Source organism: Mugil cephalus, chromosome 2 (genome assembly GCF_022458985.1).
Source record: "Mugil cephalus isolate CIBA_MC_2020 chromosome 2, CIBA_Mcephalus_1.1, whole genome shotgun sequence".
NCBI classification, from domain to species: Eukaryota; Metazoa; Chordata; class Actinopteri; order Mugiliformes; family Mugilidae; genus Mugil; species Mugil cephalus.
This window is the reverse complement of record NC_061771.1, coordinates 16,261,654-16,279,652: the sequence shown is the minus strand read 5'-3', so window position 1 is coordinate 16,279,652 and position 17,999 is coordinate 16,261,654. Positions and strand designations below refer to the sequence as shown.

At 41.7% G+C, this 17,999-nt stretch overlaps 2 protein-coding genes across 2 annotated transcripts; one reads left to right on the top strand and one right to left on the bottom strand.

Annotated features, from left to right (window-relative positions):
- Positions 1-381: 381 nt before the first annotated feature.
- Positions 382-11,013, top strand: spag5 (sperm associated antigen 5). Its single transcript, XM_047574888.1, has 25 exons — positions 382-507; positions 1,645-1,715; positions 1,804-1,902; positions 2,004-4,246; positions 4,337-4,526; positions 4,647-4,763; positions 4,922-5,014; positions 5,108-5,242; positions 5,351-5,470; positions 5,565-5,657; positions 5,741-5,875; positions 5,961-6,054; positions 6,144-6,291; positions 6,395-6,445; positions 6,631-6,805; positions 7,372-7,505; positions 7,862-8,030; positions 8,299-8,446; positions 9,140-9,371; positions 9,690-9,822; positions 9,910-9,990; positions 10,085-10,234; positions 10,359-10,433; positions 10,551-10,631; positions 10,765-11,013. Exons 2-25 carry the CDS (start codon positions 1,677-1,679, stop codon positions 10,834-10,836), a joined length of 5,007 nt encoding a protein of 1,668 aa, XP_047430844.1. The 5' UTR covers positions 382-507; positions 1,645-1,676; the 3' UTR covers positions 10,837-11,013.
- A 1,168-nt stretch (positions 11,014-12,181) lies between these two features.
- foxe1 (forkhead box E1) lies at positions 12,182-14,111 on the bottom strand. The gene has a single exon (XM_047576860.1). It carries the CDS (start codon positions 13,779-13,781, stop codon positions 12,681-12,683), a length of 1,101 nt encoding a protein of 366 aa, XP_047432816.1. The 5' UTR covers positions 13,782-14,111; the 3' UTR covers positions 12,182-12,680.
- Positions 14,112-17,999: the final 3,888 nt, after the last annotated feature.

Below are 17,999 nucleotides of genomic sequence, written 5' to 3'. Positions count from 1 at the left end.
AAGATAACATAGAAATAATTTCAGTCAGACTGAGTTTATGAGAGGGATGAGTGGTCTGACACACTGACAACAAAAGAATCCTGATCCTGATGTGGAGGGTCAAAGTGCATCAGGAAGAATTGAAGAAGCGAGTGTCATTTTTAACATAGAGACATGAATCTATACAGAAATAATATAGTTTTTAAGACGGACTGTAGATAGCATATTTTAGGAAGCCACAAACTAAACAATGAGTTAATTTCATTGCGACCACATCATTATTTTGGTGCGACAAACACTTAGCGTCCAGTAGGGGGCAGCAGTGTGTTATAGTCACTGCTCGTCCGCCTGGGGCGTCACACATACCATCGAAGAAGAGGAATGGACCAATCGCAGCGCTGACAGTTGTGTTTCAAAAAATGAAACGCGGTTGACGTTGGTGGTGATTTCTCAACTCAATATTTGTTTACACCACATTCATCGCTTTTTTCATCGCGCGAATTAAAGTCGGCTGGGAACTTTTGGAAGGTAATGTACTTTTACCCAATTCAACTGGTTGTCTCGAATAATTAAAATGTTTGTCAGCGTCCTCTTTGAGGTGTGTCACCTAACTTGAGTTAACATAACCTACGATAGCTAACGACGGTGGTAACGCTCTTTGTATTATGTTTAGCAACATACGCCCCGGATAATTTAATGTTTAGAGACCACTGAGTGAAAATTTATACATTTAAAACTACTCTGGGTAGTTATGAGGGCTTATGAATTCAGTAACATACTCGTTGTGGTCAGTTGCCTTTTACCTAATAGTTCCCATTATGTCAGAAAGTTGGCTTCTCACCTTGTTTGTTGACAGTGTTTAGATTTTTTACACGTATATCCCGGAACATTACGTTACCTCTGACATCTGTAAACTGTGATTTGTTATTTTAACAGAGGAAATCTGATTTCAGGTCAGTTGTATTGTAAGTGACGGGGAACATAATCCTCATTCCTCATTATGTGTAAAAAAACAAACAAACAAAACAAAAAAAAAAAAAAGCAAAAATGCGCACACATGCCAGTTTATTAGGTACCCCAGAGAAAACAAATTCAGGGTGATATATGAGTCCTGCACCAATTCGTGTCTTCATTAACTTTAGATATTTAGGATTGGTTTTAAATAAGAGAGACAGAGCCAGTGATTTAACTTGTACCTTCACTTGTTTCTATTATTTTTTTGTCAACCCCGTTTCAGTCAGTGGGCTAGGCTAAACAACAGAAACACTTTAGATTTAAAGCAGCTTGAGAAAAATAAAAACTACATCATGATCATGCAGTTGAATTACTGCCTTTTTGACACTGTTTAAATATCTACTGGATTATTTTTAATGTATTTATAAATCATATTATAATTACAGTCATGAAGTGGGATTTAGTGTCGGATTGTTATATGATTTTTTTTCACCAGTGTACCTAATGAACTATTAAGTAAGAGTATTTTCCTCTTTCATCTGAAGCTAAGCTATGTCTTTCTGTCACTATTCAGCCACTGCACCTCAGTCTGTATTTAAAAAAATTCCTCTTAAAAACACATTGACAGATCCAACTGATTGTCTGACTGTTACTGCCAAAACCACTCAGTTTATTAAGTTTAAGATAAAATTCTTTGATCTTCTTTTGCAGTTGTGCAGGAAGTTTCTGCGAGCTTCACAGTCATGTCCTCCAGGATGTCGGGTTCCTCTGGGGAAGGCTTCGTAAGTTATTTTTTTGTGTGTATGTGTATAATGTTAAATTATCAGTGAGTATACTAACTAATAAAGATCCATTTTTTGTTGTTCTTAGCGTACCCCTCTGAGAAGTCTGGATAATGAGATTTTGCTCTCATCACCTCCATCATCGAGGTTCAAATCAAAATCACAAGAAGCTGTGAAAATGATAGTGGTAAGTTTTTACTAACATTTCAAAGTATTGTCACTATTCCCCATTTTATATACTTATATACTATATACCCTATACTATAACCCAATCATTTTTATTAACAGGCTGATTCTCTAAGTAACCCAGAGTCAGACTTGGACTCTTCTTCATCTACGGGAGCGGTACAAACCAGTCCCCCCTCTACTCCTATAACGACTCAGACTGCTTCAGGACTCGGAGATGTAACATTTAAATCCTTCGTCTGTGCTGGCGGTGAGGTTGAGATCCCAGGTTCTTCATTTTGTGCAGAAGAGAGTATTATTTTGCCCAAAGACCAGACTACACAACACAATGAGACAGAAGATACAGCCATCTCTCACAGTATGATAGTGGAGTCCTCTTGTGACCACAAAGAACACCCCTATCACAATCCTAATATGAAAGAGCATTACTCTGTTGACACCAGTGCAGCATGTCTCTGTGAAGTTCAGATCACACCTGTCTCTGATGTCCCTGATGATAAACAAGAAACACAAGACGCAAGAGGTTTTCCAAATGAGTGCAGTGAAGAGAAACAAGTCACCTGGAAATCATTTGTCTGTGATGGAGGAGAGGTTGAAGTTTCAGATTCCACCCGACTTCAGGATGAGACTATTCCTCTGCCTGAGGCAGATCTCGGTGGCCCTTTACAAGACAACAGTATAAATTCAACTAACTACTCATACGACTGTGGCAAGCAGTGTCAATTGGACCATGCTGATCATCCATACTGTAGCAGTGAAGTGCCTGATATTCCCATCACCACCACGTTGGCTGCAACCACAGATGATTTTGAGAAACCAAAGCCTACTTCTGAACCGAATGATGTCACCTTTAAGTCGTTTAACTGCACTGGAGGAGAAGCTGAGAATTCACAGCGTGTCTGTGTTGCAGATCAGTCTCTTCCTCAACCAGCTGATCACACTGTGTCCAGCAGTCAGTCACATCACAATGGTGCAGATCCAAGCATGACAAGTGGTGACCACGATTTCCAAGTCAGTAGTAACTATTTAGGTCAGTTATACAGTAACATTGATAATACTTCATCACCTCCATGTGGGAGCCTTTTTGACACAGAGGAACCATCGCTGTGCAGCACCGGCGTTAAAGAAGTCAACCAGATGAGTTTGGTGGTACCTGATAGTCAGGCTGACAGACAGGACGGTGTTACATCCAGCTCTACCATTACAACTGAAGTTGAATCTGAAACAACACATGATAACCAGATGAAGGAGAACTCCCTTGTGTCTGAAGATGAGGTTGCAATCTGTCAAGTGCTCGATAAAAACAGCGAATCGACTTCAGTTGCACAGAGTGACCTTCAAGATGACAATAACAGTCAATCAAATGAGGACGAAGCCGTAGTAGAATCTGATCCACCTGCTATTATTGCATCTGCACTGACTAACACATCTGTAAAAGTGTTGGATATTGAAACGGTTACTTGTCAAGTGCAAGAAACATCAGAGTGTATAATACGTCCCATAGACAGCCCATTGTCTTCTGTGGTTCATAAAACTGAGATCCCTGAGTGCAGCAATTTTACATCTTCAGCGGAGGCTCCTTCTGGGGCCCTTCCTGACGCCAGTGAGTCGAAGGACAGTGCCATTGGTTCATCTGGAAATGGACCAGCTGTTTGTAACCCTGTGGAAAAACCTGCAGAAAACCTCCCTGATGTTTGGAAAGTCCTGTCAGTGTGTCCCTCCCTTGCCTCAGATTTCCAGTTCCTCAGTCCTGTTGTCAGGAGAGCACCCCAACCTTCATTAAAGGCTCATGAGAATGAGTTCTCCGCTCAAGGCCAGTTTTTGGCAGATGATTCAGCTCTCGAGGCCGAGAAAAGCTTGTTGGCACCTGTTAACACTGACCCTGCTGGTTTATGGGCAGAGTGTTTGGAAAGCCCCATGCCTCATCCTTTGTTCAACTCCACAGCTCTATGTCACAAGCCCCAGCCTGGCCCGGCCTCTGAGCCGGTTGAGGATCTGGGAGAAAAGCACAATGCAGTGCCACAGTCTGAAGTAAAGAAGCCTGTTCTGGATATACCAATGATTCCTGATGGTCCACTCCAGCAGCAACTTCGGCAGATGGCAGAATTCCTCATCTTAGCATCTGGAAAAATGGCCCCTGCAGTTGCCCATGCTTCTGCTCCACCTTCTGCTGTCCTCACAGCCCCATCAGCCAGAGCTCCTACTGTAGAGTCCCACAGCGTCTGTGTGGGCACAAGTCCAGCCAAACTAGTGGACCGCAGCCTCAATACATCGGGCCTGTTTAAGAGAGTGAGGGAATTCTCTGTGGTTGATTCCTGCACCATGACCGAGCCACTCCTGTGGAAGTGAGTGTTCTGTCTTTATTTACTTGGCTTTATTTATTTATTTTTTTATTTATTTGGCTGCCACTCATGCTGTCTGTGATGTGTTCTCAGTTCACTTCAAGGCACCTTAGAGAGCCTCCCCAGACAGGAGCTGGAGCAGAGGTTAAGATCTAGCATGGTCATGGTTGAGGCCCTGGTGCAACAGTTGGCTTCAGCCAGGACACAAGAACGTCCTGCAGGTCCTGCTCCTTCAGACCTCAGAGAGAAACTAGTTCAAACTGACCACACTGAACTCAGTCAGGTAAGGACAAATCATGCCAATGGGGGAAAATAAATCATGCTTGCATTTAGTTATATACAACGACTCATCACAGAACTCATCATCATCATGTTTCATTCATTTGTTTTGTACTTCATGTAGACCACAATGTACAGAGACCTTTATATGGAGGCTCTGAAAAGGATTGAGGAGGTGGAGCTTGATGGACGTTCTCTACAGAACCTTACGCAGTCAATACAAGACATGAGGATCACCATGGTGAGACAAAAACAACCACACAACCCTCAGCCTTTGGTAGTTTGCATACAGTACATAAAGTGCTCTGATCTGTTTGTGTGCTGAAGGGCTTTGAACACACCTACACACATTGTGAGTGACTGTTCATGACTAACTGTGAGGTGTATTTGTCACAACAGGGAACCTTGAGTAGTGACACAGATGCTGCTTTGTGCAACATGAAAGAAATGGGTGACATTTTCAAGGAGGACCATCAAAACCTCGTTTCGCATGTATGTAAAGATGTCTTATCTTTGATAATCAATCATGTTAGAGAATATGTTAACTGTTAGTAACGCTATAATTTGTTTATTATTCTTCTTTAGTATGGACACATGAAGGCTCTATTAGAGAAATCAAAGGACACACAGACCAGAATGATGCAGAAGGTCAAAGAAGCTCTTAATCAAAGAAATGACATGAAAACTCAGATGGACGAGGCTTTCAAAGACAAGGAGGCGGTAAGTACTGATCATTCAATACTCGTGTGGGCTTAAAAAAATTAAATATTAATAATATTAATATGATATCAGAAATGTGTATGTAATTAATCTGTGTCTGTTTCTCAGGCCTTCAGTGCGATGGAGCAGCTGAGGATACACTGCGCTGCAGAAATATCCGCACTAGAGAAGAGTGTGGGGTGTCAGCAGGAGCTCTTGGCCGCCCTAAACCAGACTTACCCAGAACAGGTTCGAAAAAAACAAACCGTTTTATTGCAGTTTATTCAGTTTAAGATCTATACTGTGTCTAATTTCTGTTGTATTTTTTTCTCTGCATGTGCAGGTTGTGTTAAATAAAACCTGCACTGAGACACTGAACTCGGCTTCTAATCTTCTTTCTCAAACCCTGGATGAACAGAACAGTTTGAAAACAGAAGTATGTTAATTTAATAGGTGCAATCCTAACCTAATAACTACACATCAATAAATGTGATAACACTTGTGTTTGTGTTTTCATAGCTCTGCACAGTCAGAGGCCTTCTGCAGAAAACTGCTCCCATTCTCCTCAAGCTGAATGAGCGGGCGGCTGCGGCTTTAAGAGAGAAGGATGAGCACAAATCTGCAAGAGACCAAGCTGTTGAAGAGCGGGAGCAGGTCAGGCGCCTTCAGTTTCATTTGGATATTCATGTGAAAATAAAAATTGCTTCTTACATTTTTTTTAAAAACCTCCTCTCAACAGATTGAAGAAGAACTGACAGAAACTCAGTTAAATCTTCAAGCTGCCAGACATCAGATTGGTGATTTAAATCTGCAGGTGACAATCCTGACGTCAGGTAAAAACAGAACTTCCCCTGGTCCACTTTTCAAATGGTTTACTTCCTCATCAGCCTGTATATTTGCTAATTTTCTGTTGCGTGCATAGAAATGGGTGTGCTACGGGAGAAGCTAACGGAGAAGTCAGAGGAGAGCGGCCTGCTGGAGAGGAAGGTGACCGAGCTTTCTGCTACAGTGTCCTCCACACTGGCATCCTACGCTTTCTTGGAGCAGGCCCTCGCTGCAGAGACTACAAAGTACGAACCCCACCATAGCAGCAATTTAAAGACAGTACGAATAGTAACGAGAAGAAGTGCTGAACTGAAGTATGCATGTTCTCAAAACTTCTTTTCTTTTCAGGTTGCAGGAGTCATGGAAAGACATACAACAAGCCAGAGAGAGAGCAGATGAGTAAGTTGTGGTGATTCCGCGTTAACAGTTATGCCACAAGCATTCATAGATCTGTCCTGTGTATATATGAGTTAAAAATAAATAAATTGTTGAATTGAAATTGTAGAAATGTGACCAAGGGCTTATCTTGCATAATTCAGACAAACTAACTCTGCTGCATGTGTTCTGTCTGGTACCGTTTCCAGGTTGGAGACATCACTAGGTCAGTCGGAGCAACGCGTGTTTGAGCTGAGTCAGGCTCTGGTTCAGAGCGAGGAGGAAGTCGGTCAGCTGCAGACCCTCTCACAGTCTCAGAGCACACAGATCCAGCAGCTCCAGGATGTTTGTACACAGCTCAGCAGCGTGCGAGAAATGAACGAGGTCAGCTCACTGAGTGTTTACGGGTTGCTGTGTTTTAGACCCTCCTGCTGTTCTTGTTATGTGGTGGTTTATGTGTGTTATCCACTAATTACACGGTCACTAAATAAAGGCCAAACAATAAATTAATGTAGAACTCTTAGACCCAGCTTATCTGCAAAACTAATAAATATAACATAATTTACTCTCTTAAGTCTTATTGTACTCTCATTTCTGATGCAGCGAGGTATAAAAAAAATTGCTCTTCAAACGGAGCAAATTGTATCTCCACATAATTCCCATTAGTTATATACATACATGCACAAAAATATTAGGGAGTAATCTTCTTTACAATGTTTCTAACCCTGTAAAACCAAAATCAGGTCTGTGAGGTTTATATTCATTTGCTGCCTTTATTACAATGTGACAAACTGTTCCAGTTTGTAATTAACCGATGCCATTACCCTCTTCATTTTGTAAATGTTCATTTTAATGTCTGTCAACGCAGTGAATTTCCATTCATTACACAAACTAAATGTATCTTAGTTTTTCTGGTGGCCCTAATTTTCCCTCTTTGCGTCACGTTTCAGTTCTTACAGATGGAGAATGAGTTGGCGAGGGAGCAGGTGGCTGAAAGTGAGCGTTTGCTGAGGACAAACCTGCAGGGGCTTCGGGAGAGAAACATCCAGTGTGAAGACCTAAAAGAAGAAGTTCGTCAGCTTCAGTAAGCAAATAGCAGCCAATTTATCCTTTTTTCAACTTCATTAATCTGGTGTTTGTCATCCTCATCGTCCACTAATTGGGGGAATTATTTATGTATTTATTGCCAACCATGCTTTTTTTAATGTATTTTCTATAAGATATTATAAGATAAATACAAATGCGAATCGATGCATACAATCGAATCTTGATAAATAAGAAACAGATTCTGCCTTTCATCACTAGATGGCGTATCTAGAAAATTTATGACACATTTGATTAAGTTAAATCCGTCTACAGGTAAACAGACTGTCCTCTAAAGTTGTTTGCTTGGCCCGTGAACTGAATGATAACTTACCTGTCTCTTTATGTGTGATAAAGGCTTGAGAACAGGAATTTGCAGGAAGAGCTCGAAACCACAAGGTCCAGAGAAAGTGCATCCCAGCTGGAGTTTGGAGAGAAGATCGCTCAGGCAGTCACTGAAATCACTTTGCTGCATCACACACTGCGGGGACTGACCAACGAGCTACATGCAGCCCTCAGGGATGAGGTAATAGAAGATACAGAACCACTCAGTCTGAGCTCACGACTTCGTTCCATTTACTGCTGCATATACTTGTATAACGTGGATATGTACAGAATGCAAAGTTGTGGTTTTGAACCGTTCTAAGGAAAGGTACGAGAAATACTAAAAAACTATTCTGTAGTTTTAAACTTTATTCGTTTTAGCCCATAAATCTTTTTATAGCTGCGTGTACCCCTGGAATAAAAATATTTTAGAGAGTTTTTCCCACTCAAGTTTATGTCTTACATTTCAGAAAGCAGAACCACACAAGGATAAAGAGTCTCAATCAGTTGTCAGAGCGAAGCCTCATCAGTGCTCCAGCTCCTTTGTTGACAGCATCATGGTGGCATTAACTACTGAGGAAGAGGAGGACGTCAGAGCAGACACACCAACTGGATCAGGTACTGCAGCTCACCCCACATGCAGAGGCTCTCTTAAGAGACATGGAAAGAATCTTGAATGTGGTGAAAGTAACACTTTGATGCTGATTAAGTGAGTCCAGATCCAAAAAATCAAATTTAAAATGGTACAATGTAATTATATAGTTTCCTTGAATGGTGACTATTCGACATAGCGACCGATATGGATTTTTTAGGGTCGATACCGATACTGAATTTTCTATTTTTATATATATAAATAATCAGCCAACCCAGCATCATTTTTAGTATCTTGTATAGTATGTGCAGCATGTTGCTTGTGTTCTCCTGTGGTACTGATACAGCTCTGTGAAAGGTTAGTGTCTCTTAGAACTCTGTGTTCTTTTCCATTATCAGAGGAAGTGATGACGTGTTCTCATCCTCCTTTGTTACACTATTCTCCTTGTTCTTTCCAAGTCGGCCTGCAATCACCATGTTGTTCCCCTGGATAATAAGCAGCATCTAAAATTGTCCGCTATCTTTTGAATGATGCATGACTCTGTACAACACTCAGGCAGCTATTTTATCTGCACAGCTGGCATTTGGAAAAACCAGAACCGTGACTAAGAAAAACATTTATGGGACACACTGAGGAACACAACTGTAACTGTGTTTGTGAAAGGCTTACATGTCGCCTAATGACGGTTGAAATCTAAGCTTCACCTCTTCTCTCTTCAGTCCCTTCCGAGTCTGAAGCTTTGTTCAGTGAGACCAGCGCCTTCACCCGCATTGCGGCCATCACCCCTAAAAAGAATCTGAATGCGAATGAGTTTGAACCAGAGAAAGAGGAGCAGAGGAGTGTGGCGGAGATGCTCGCTGACCTGGGCAACACTGTCACGGAGCTGGTCAGCACGCTGGAGGAGGTGCAACAGCGCAAAGACACTCAGCTGGAAGAGATGCACAACACCATGTAAGTGCTATAAAATGTATGTTTTAAAAGTGAAGGGCCTTTTTCACATGGGGTTCTTGTTTGAAATGAATTAATTCTGGTGTTTAGAAACACAAAAGGACTTTTTTTTTTTTTTTTTACAAAACAACAGTTTGAAACCCAAAACATTCAGTTTACAGTCACGTAAACCAATTAAATTATGAAGTTAAATTAAGCAGCGATTTTTGTGACTTTAAGATATAGACTTATATGTTTTACACAAAACCAAATTCAAACAACAATGTGGGTATTTAAGCTCTTTCTTCTTCTAATTCATTAATGTTTGATGCTTTGTTCCAGCTGTGGCCTGCAGGTGGAACAGGAGGCCTCTAACAGCAGGTATGAAGCTGAACTGTCTGAACTTAAACATCAGCTCAGTCGTATGAATAACTTGGCGGAGAGGGGAAATCAGGCTCTGCAGCAGAAAGCTCAGGTAAGAGCAACTGTTACTGGACTTTATCCATGATACTGAACGAGGATGTGTCTGCTGGGTGATGACAGCGTCTCTTTTATCTTTTAGGATGAGAAAAAGATGGCAGAGTGGATGGCAGAAGTGCAAGAGGCCCAGGAAATTCTAAATAAACACAAGACTGAAAATAATGTAATGCAGCAAATAAGAACGGCTGGTTCAAAAACACACTGGGTTCTCCTCCTGACGGACACCGTGCACATAATATAATTTCTTATTTTTCCAGGAATTGCGAAAGGAAGTGACCGAGCTTCGTCGCGCTCACCAACAGTCGAAGGCCGAGTCTCAGTTCCTGCGGGACGAGTTGAGGAAAGCTGGTGGTCAGTCAGCCAACCCAGCACATGTCCTGGAAGAGAAAATTCAGTTACTGAAGGAGGTACAGTATGGTCATGTCTGTCATTATGTGTGCGTTAATTTAGTAGCAGTCCTTTGAGCAAAAGGGGAAATCGGTTCACCTTAAGTAGTCGTTTTATCAGTCGTCTCTTGAATCTGATCTGTAGGTGGAGAGACTGAAGGCAAGTCTGCAGGAAGTGGAGCAGGCCAGAGTTAAACTCCTCGACAGAGCAAAGAGACATGTAAGAACTGAGCTACGTCCCCAGACTTTGCTGACGTCTTCGTGCCCGTATCTCACAACTGTCTTATTAGTAATTAAGTAATTACCTGATCTCATGACGCCTTGATGTTTCTCACAGCAAATGATCCATCAGAACAACCAGCAGAAAAGTGAGAATGAGCTTCAGATATTAAACAACATGATTAATAGAATCAGAGAGGTGAGTGAAGCTTCTGATTTTTTTTTTTTTTTTTTTTTTTTGATACTTAAATGTCATTTTTGCTGAAATTAAATCATAATTTATTATGATTTGGATTTTTGAGGTAACAGATGTTTTCATTTCCTCCTCACAGACGCTGCTGTCTTTGCCGGCAGCTGTGAAGAACAGTGAACAACTCCAACAACTCATTGAATATATCGGCTGACGTGTTGTTGTATTCGTCTCTTATCTGTGTTGTATTTATGATTGTGTTGTCAACTTGTCATGTTCTAAAATTTCTTATTTTTAGCATTTGTTCATTGTGAGTTGTATTTGCTTCCTTTTGCATATTCTAAGTGTTTGGAAGTAATACTAATAAAAAAGACAATGTTTTTAAACGCTCCATTTGTTCATGTCATTAATATCCTGACTCAAAGGCTCATTCTCTGAGATATATATGGTATAAAATGTGTGTCGTGTGACATAAAACGGTACATCAGTTAAAGTAAATAAGTTTGAAAAGAGCGTGCTTTTATATAAATTATCAAAAAATTCTGCACAAGTCTGGACGGCGCATTTTAGCGTTAAATCAGCTGAGGTTAGAAATGACGCAGTCATGAAGTGTGCGCAGTCAAATCAACGTTAAATCCTCTTTATTCTGTGTGAATGGACAGATATTTGCATAGTGACAACTTTTATAATATTGAATGAGAGAAGTGTGGGAAAAGTTGGTCCATAAAAGTAAACGTTTCTTAATAAATGACATAAAACCAGCTCATTCAAATCATTGTTGTGTAATCTGCATCGATCGATAGATGAAAGTAATTACCCAGTGGTTGTGTACTGTACTCCTCATTTAATTCTAGAGTTTTACATTCAATGCATCAGTCAACAAACCTTTTTTTTTTTTTTCTGGTAGAAACTTCAAGTGTCTTAACTATAATGAGGTTCTCTGCCGCGAGTCTCATCTTGTCCGATGTGCAGACTTTGTGTGTAAGAGGTTTCTGACGTTGTGTTGTCTTTACTTTATGGGATGAAATATCACTTTACAAGTCAATTCATTTTCCTGATTAGTGTTGTAGTTGTGTCTGAGTGCTGTGCTGATGTCTCGACATGTTACTTGAGGCCGGTCACAGTCACTGCTAATACTGTGGCTCCAGACAACACTTCAGATCCAGCTGAGCTGAAACGCTGTAGAAAGCAGCACAAGCACAAAAGAATTGTTTGGGGGATTTTCTTTTTTCTTTTCTTTTCTTTTCTTTTTTTTCTTCCTGGTGGCATTATGTCTGGATCTTTTTTTTTTTTTTTTTGGCTGATGTTGCTTTTTAATAAATTACAATCGATCTAGATATTAGAAATAAAATAATATCCTCTTATAACTGTGACTAAATTATATCATTATTTGCAATTTGAACATTTCTGCAGGGGATGAATAAACCACTTGTGGTATAATGTTTGGTCCGATTATTTAAATTGTAATGAATCATCCATAATTTAGATATTTTATTCTCGAAGAATAAAATTATTCTTTTATGTTATGTCATTATGTTTATTTCCAAAAAAAAAAAAAGCAAAGTAAATATGCGTTTTTATTTGGGCAACAAAACACATGCAGATGTACTGAAGCTCACGTTCTTCATACAAGCCAGTTATTGCAAAGCCTATGACCACGAAGCACAATAATTTATAGCTCAAAGTCTGTCGTTTAATCATGGGAGTAATGTAAATATTTAACTTGCACATTCAAGACAAAAGAGAAACAACTTGCAAACCACACACAAAATTACATATATTTTACACTATTGCTGTGAAGAGGCCTTGACATTTGAATCCAAATTTATAGCGTGTGTCTAAACATACCATCGGTATGCACAAGGAAGGATTAACCTGGGAAATCACAGTTGTGTCAAGAGGTCAGTCTGTTCACTTTAGTCCTAAATAAACGTCACGAGCAAAGAAAAACAATCACGGTCGTGCACAGAAATTTCTGGCTCACTGTGTCTTCGAGGATCTTATTTAAAAAAAAAAAAAAAAAGGTGGCGGGATGCTCCGATCTCTGTTCTCCGCGGTTTAGATGGCGGACACAAACCGGTCCATATTCCCAGGGTAGGTGGGGTGTCTCAGGTATCCCCCAGTGTTGCCAATAGGCCCTCCAGCGCTGTTATACTGGGAGAAAGAGCCCAGCTGCACCGGGGAGACCCTGCCGTAATGGTCCATCGTTTCCACTGACCCAGATGTGGAGGCATGGATCCGTCCTGCTGTTGCGTACCCCTGGGTGTGACCCTGTCCATACGAACCCTGGTGTCCGTGGTGGTGTGGATGGCTGTTTGGCCCGGAGTAGGGGAACGCCGGGTGCGTGGATGAGCGGGGTGGCAAGGCTCCCCCGCACGGCTGACTCTGAAAACTAGAGGCTCCCAGGTTGCAGGTAGAGGATCCGTTTGGAACTCCCTCGGGACTGAAGCTGCGGCTGGGCTGCTGCATCACCTCCGGCCCTTGGCCTGCCAGCATGCTGGCTGGAGTTGGATGTCCTATGATGTTATTGATGCTGAACATGCGGGTCTGGCTATGTCCGAATCCGGGAGGTGATGAAGAGGGATAATAGGCAGACGGCAGCTGCTGCCCGTAGGTCGGACTGACCGTCATGTTGGGGTAGACGGAGTTGGTGTAGGCAGCTGCCCTGGTGATCTGGACGGGAGAGAAGACGGGCGTTTCGTGCACGTACGTGGCGTAGGTGCTCAAGTCACAGCGCTTAAACCTCTTCCTGCGTCTCAAAAAGCTGCCGCTCTCGAACATGTCCTCTGCGTTTGGGTCCAGCGCCCAGTAGTTACCCTTCCCTGGCCGCCCTGGCTCTCGAGGGATCTTGATAAAACAGTCATTGAGAGTCAGGTTGTGGCGGATGGAGTTTTGCCACTTCTTCGAATTGTCTTTGTAGAAGGGGAAGCGCTCCGTGATGAATTTGTAGATGCCCCCCAGCGTCAGTTTGCGGTCAGGGGAGTTGGCGATGGCCATAGAAATGAGTGCGATGTAGCTGTATGGTGGTTTACCCCGCTGGAGGGGTCTCTTCCTCCTCCGGCCTCGGGGCATCTCCTCCGTTTGCGGCGGGGGATTGGAGGCAGGTAGACTGGTGTCTGCAGTAGAGTCTTTCTCCACTTTGACCACTGGCATTGTCATGGACAGTTCAAAAAAATATCCCTTTTAAAAAATCGATTAGAAAGGCAAACTTACTGCAAATGAGATCCTGGCCCGGGCAGTAGAACTCAAAATGAAAGAGATGCCCTGCTGGCAATCCTGTAAGAAAGCTCAAACTCACAGTGTTTACGTCCCAATCCAGCAGATCTTCAAGTAAATTAGAAGTTATCTGCTTTTCCGATGGATCTTCTTTCAGTAAAGGCGGGACATGTTCTGCGTATTCCCGTAGCTCGTCGTCTAGTAAGGTTGTGTAGTGAGTGCAGGCATGAGAGCGCAATTGGTGGCGTTTAAGGTGTGTGTGAGAATGAGTCACTCTGTCTTACCTGAGTGTATTACCTCCACAGAACTCCTCAAGGGCCACACCCCCTAGAGCATCACATGCTCTCAACATACCTCAGCTTTATAAGGGTCTATTGTTCAAGTTTGACAAAGTCCGCATACTTTGTGGTGAAAATTTCCATTTCTGCCATTTTTCCTTTTTTTTTTCAACGTGGCTGTAATGCACGATCGTGGTCTGATATTCTCCAAAAAAGGCAAGAAATGCAAAAAATACTTTCACTGTTCACTATTTATTGCCCTAAGTTGGACCCTTTTAGTCTCAATAAGCAGAACTGTTTGAACAGATATTGTTTCCTCTTTATATTCAAATGCTCCTTCAGAGCCAACCTCAGTTTATTTTAAAAAGTTCAAAATGGTCCACGTTGTTTTGACGTTTAACACTAAAACACCTCTTTAGTGGTAACGTAACCTATGAGTTGTTTTTCTATCTTGCTTCCTTGTTTGTTTTGTGCCAGTGGTTGGCCAAGCCAGCTGTGTTAAGAGATGTAAATGTTTTTTTCAGACAAAGGCCCTCCTATGATTTCAGCATGCAAAATGTAAGCCATCACAATGAAGCCCGGACGCAACCCGAGAGACAGGAATAACCAACCCTTGGCACCGTCGAAACTGCAATTGGTTTGCTCCATATTGCACTGGACATTTAAAGCCTCTGCTGTTTCATATTTCATTTTCTCTGATGTCAACATTTGTTATCTCGCGGTGCAGGAACAGTTGCGCACACGTGTAATATTTTTAAAGACCCCGAGTCCGTTCTTAGACAGCCTCTGAGCTCTAACACCCAGGAACGAGAGGCAACGCTGATAATCTGAGCGGCCCTGCTGGTATGAAGCTCGGGGGACTCCACCGGGCTGGGGTTCACCACCTTAATCCCTTAAACAAACAGGGGAAAACATGGCAGCACACTCCCACTGCTCAACACCGTGTTGGGTTAACTCTACAGGCATGTGTCAGAGCCAGCACATGGAAAGAGAGTGTGTGGGTTTGCTTAGACAAACAGGCCGATGAAAGATTTAGTCCAGTAGGGAGGGCCGCGGATGTCCCAGGCACCCTGCTATATGGGGTGGGTGCGTTACGTGATGAGATGAGGATCTTTTTTTTTGTTTCTTGTCCTTTTTTTTTTTCAGGTTACCGTGAGTATCTACATACCTGTTAAGTGTTGCTTCAAGCCTGTTGAAGTTTGCAGTCACACTTGATTTCCAAGATAGCACACGTTGCTGAAAAGAGGTTGGGAGTTTACATATTTAATAATGTAAGTTGGCAAAAACACATTTTTACACTATCTAGGTTTTTTATTTTGGAATGATCCAGGGTGAAGTCTAGGCTGAGTGGTGAAGTCATTCCAACCACGATACAGTATATATGACATTTTTAGATTTAAACCCAGCACGTGTGTGTCCTCATAGTGCCGTTACCCAGGTGCCAATTAAACCACTGACCCCTTTAGGGTTGTTTGTAATTCATGGGAAAATTTTCACCTGAGGCGAAGCTGCCTGACTCTAGTGAAAATAGACCAGATGCGTGCACACACCTCCCTCCAAGTGTCATCAGGCAAATAGACCACGGATTAGAAAGGGGGTATTATTATTACTGTGAACACTTTTCATTGTAAATGTAAATACATGTTATTCATCCTGACAGAATCGGCTGACTGGCTGGTTGATTTGTTGACGATGGAGTAGGTGATGAATGAAAAGTAAAAGTGAATTAAACAAAATGCCTCAAATGTACAAGATTTTACAACATTAACAACTGAAAACTGTTTAAATTTGCACTGTAAAAACACGCCTTTAAAAAAACGCACTGGCTTCAGTTACACCGACGTTGCAGTGAAACAAGATTTTACTATGTAACATGAGTAAAAAAAAATACATAGATGTTTCCAGGAAGTTGGGTTTTCCTGAGCACTTTATTTTATTGCACGTAGATTAAATGATCACTTGCACCTGTCATGTTGAGTGTTTTTTAAACATTAAACATGAGATGTGTAAACACTGGGAATATTGTATTAATGCATCCCTTAAACATGAGACCATCCTAATGTGTTTGATTGTTTTTTTTCCCTCTTCAACTTCTGTCAGAGGTGACTGACAAGTAATGAACTCTGCTGTAGACCTCGCCCTTTGCCTATAAAACAGCCTTTTATCCTGGATGATTATGGACAATTACTGGTGAGCAGTGTCTCGGGTGGCCGTTGTGAGCTCAGGCTCACGTTCGCCATAATTTGTTTATATATCTTTCTTTGGAACTTAAACAGCTTTGACTAATATTTGAAAAGTGACTCCACTGCCAACATATATAATTAAAACATTCCTGGGGTGTCGATGTGCTTCCGCAAATTTAATGATTTCAGTTGGTGCAACTCTATATGACAGCTCACCTTTACAATAAATAACAAGATGAATATCTATTGTCAGACCTTTGATTGTTTTCCTTTCACTTTAAAGTTGAAAACTTGTCCTTTTTACCCCCCTCCACTGAACCTTCTGCATCAATCTCATGTAACTTTACTTGCAAACAGAGCCCCTATTCCCCCTTGAAGTGCCACTTTGCATCAATGAGTAAACCTTGGAGCGTCACCAGCTGAGGGGCCTGAGTCCATGCTTGGATGCCACTGTGAGAGACCTCCGTCGGTCCGACACTTGACTGGACACCATGACAGCTGCATCGGAGAGAGCTGGGCTGCAGGTAAGGCAAATGAAGAGCTTTCCACTTTGTGCGTCACCTAGACTTCTGGTGTGGCCGGTGAGAAGCGGCTCTGTCCAAACAAAGACAAACAAATTAGACATTTGAATTTGAACACTTGACACTTGGCATTCGCTGGCTGAAACTATACAGGTGGCTGGTGGCTTTTGTGCCTATAACAAAAAAGAACAGGGCACATATACTCAGCAGTGGTGAAAATAAGATCCAATAAATTTAAGCTTTGACAGTAAAAAAAACCAAACAAAAAAACATAAATATATATTTATTTTTAACATCTAATCAACAAACACTGTGTAATAAAATCCACAATGAAGTGACTGTTTATTGGAGTATTTCCATTTGATAGTACAGTTTGCAGATTGTGGGTCAATGTTTTTTGCAGCTCTACACGTCTGTATAAGGTAAGTCAAAAATGTCTTGGCTTGCATGGTTCTGCTTTGTGTTTGTGTACGTAAGGAAAAAGCTGGATTTTGCTGGACGAGGAATTAACAAACAGCAAAATCCAGATTTTACCATGTAGACAATTTATTTTTAAATACCAGAAATGACATTAAAAAGGTTTTTGGTTACTTTCAGTGACGTGTGTATTTGTAGATTATATTTTCACATATTTAAAACTATTTAATTATGTTGTCACATAAACATTTTACGTTCCATTTAATTCATTTTCATTTCATTACATTTCGGGATGATTCTTTAACTTTCTGAGTGTAATGTTGTCATCTTGTGCATGTGTGTGTGTGTGTGTGTGTGTGTGTGAACCGGTACCTTCAGGCCACCGCTGAGAAACTGAAGGGATCTTGTTTTGCATTAGAAGCTGCAGGGGCTTGGTGGGGATGCAAAATCTTGACGGTTGAGTTGTTCCAAACTCGGGCCAGTTTACATAACTGAAGCACTTCACTGGCCAGAGAGCCTGCCGTTAAATCACTATGTGTGTGTGTGTGTGTGTGTGTGGATGTGTGTGTGTGTGTGGCTCTGTGTGTGTGTGGCTCTGTGTGTGTGTGGCTGTGTGTGTGTGGCTGTGTGTGTGTGTGGCTGTGTGTGTGTGGCTGGCTGGCACATGTTGAGGCAAAGACGAATAAACATTAATATCATACAGTCAGAAAAGTATAAACTGCGGGCTGTCGTTGAAGATATTTTGTCCCTCCCCTCAGGCCC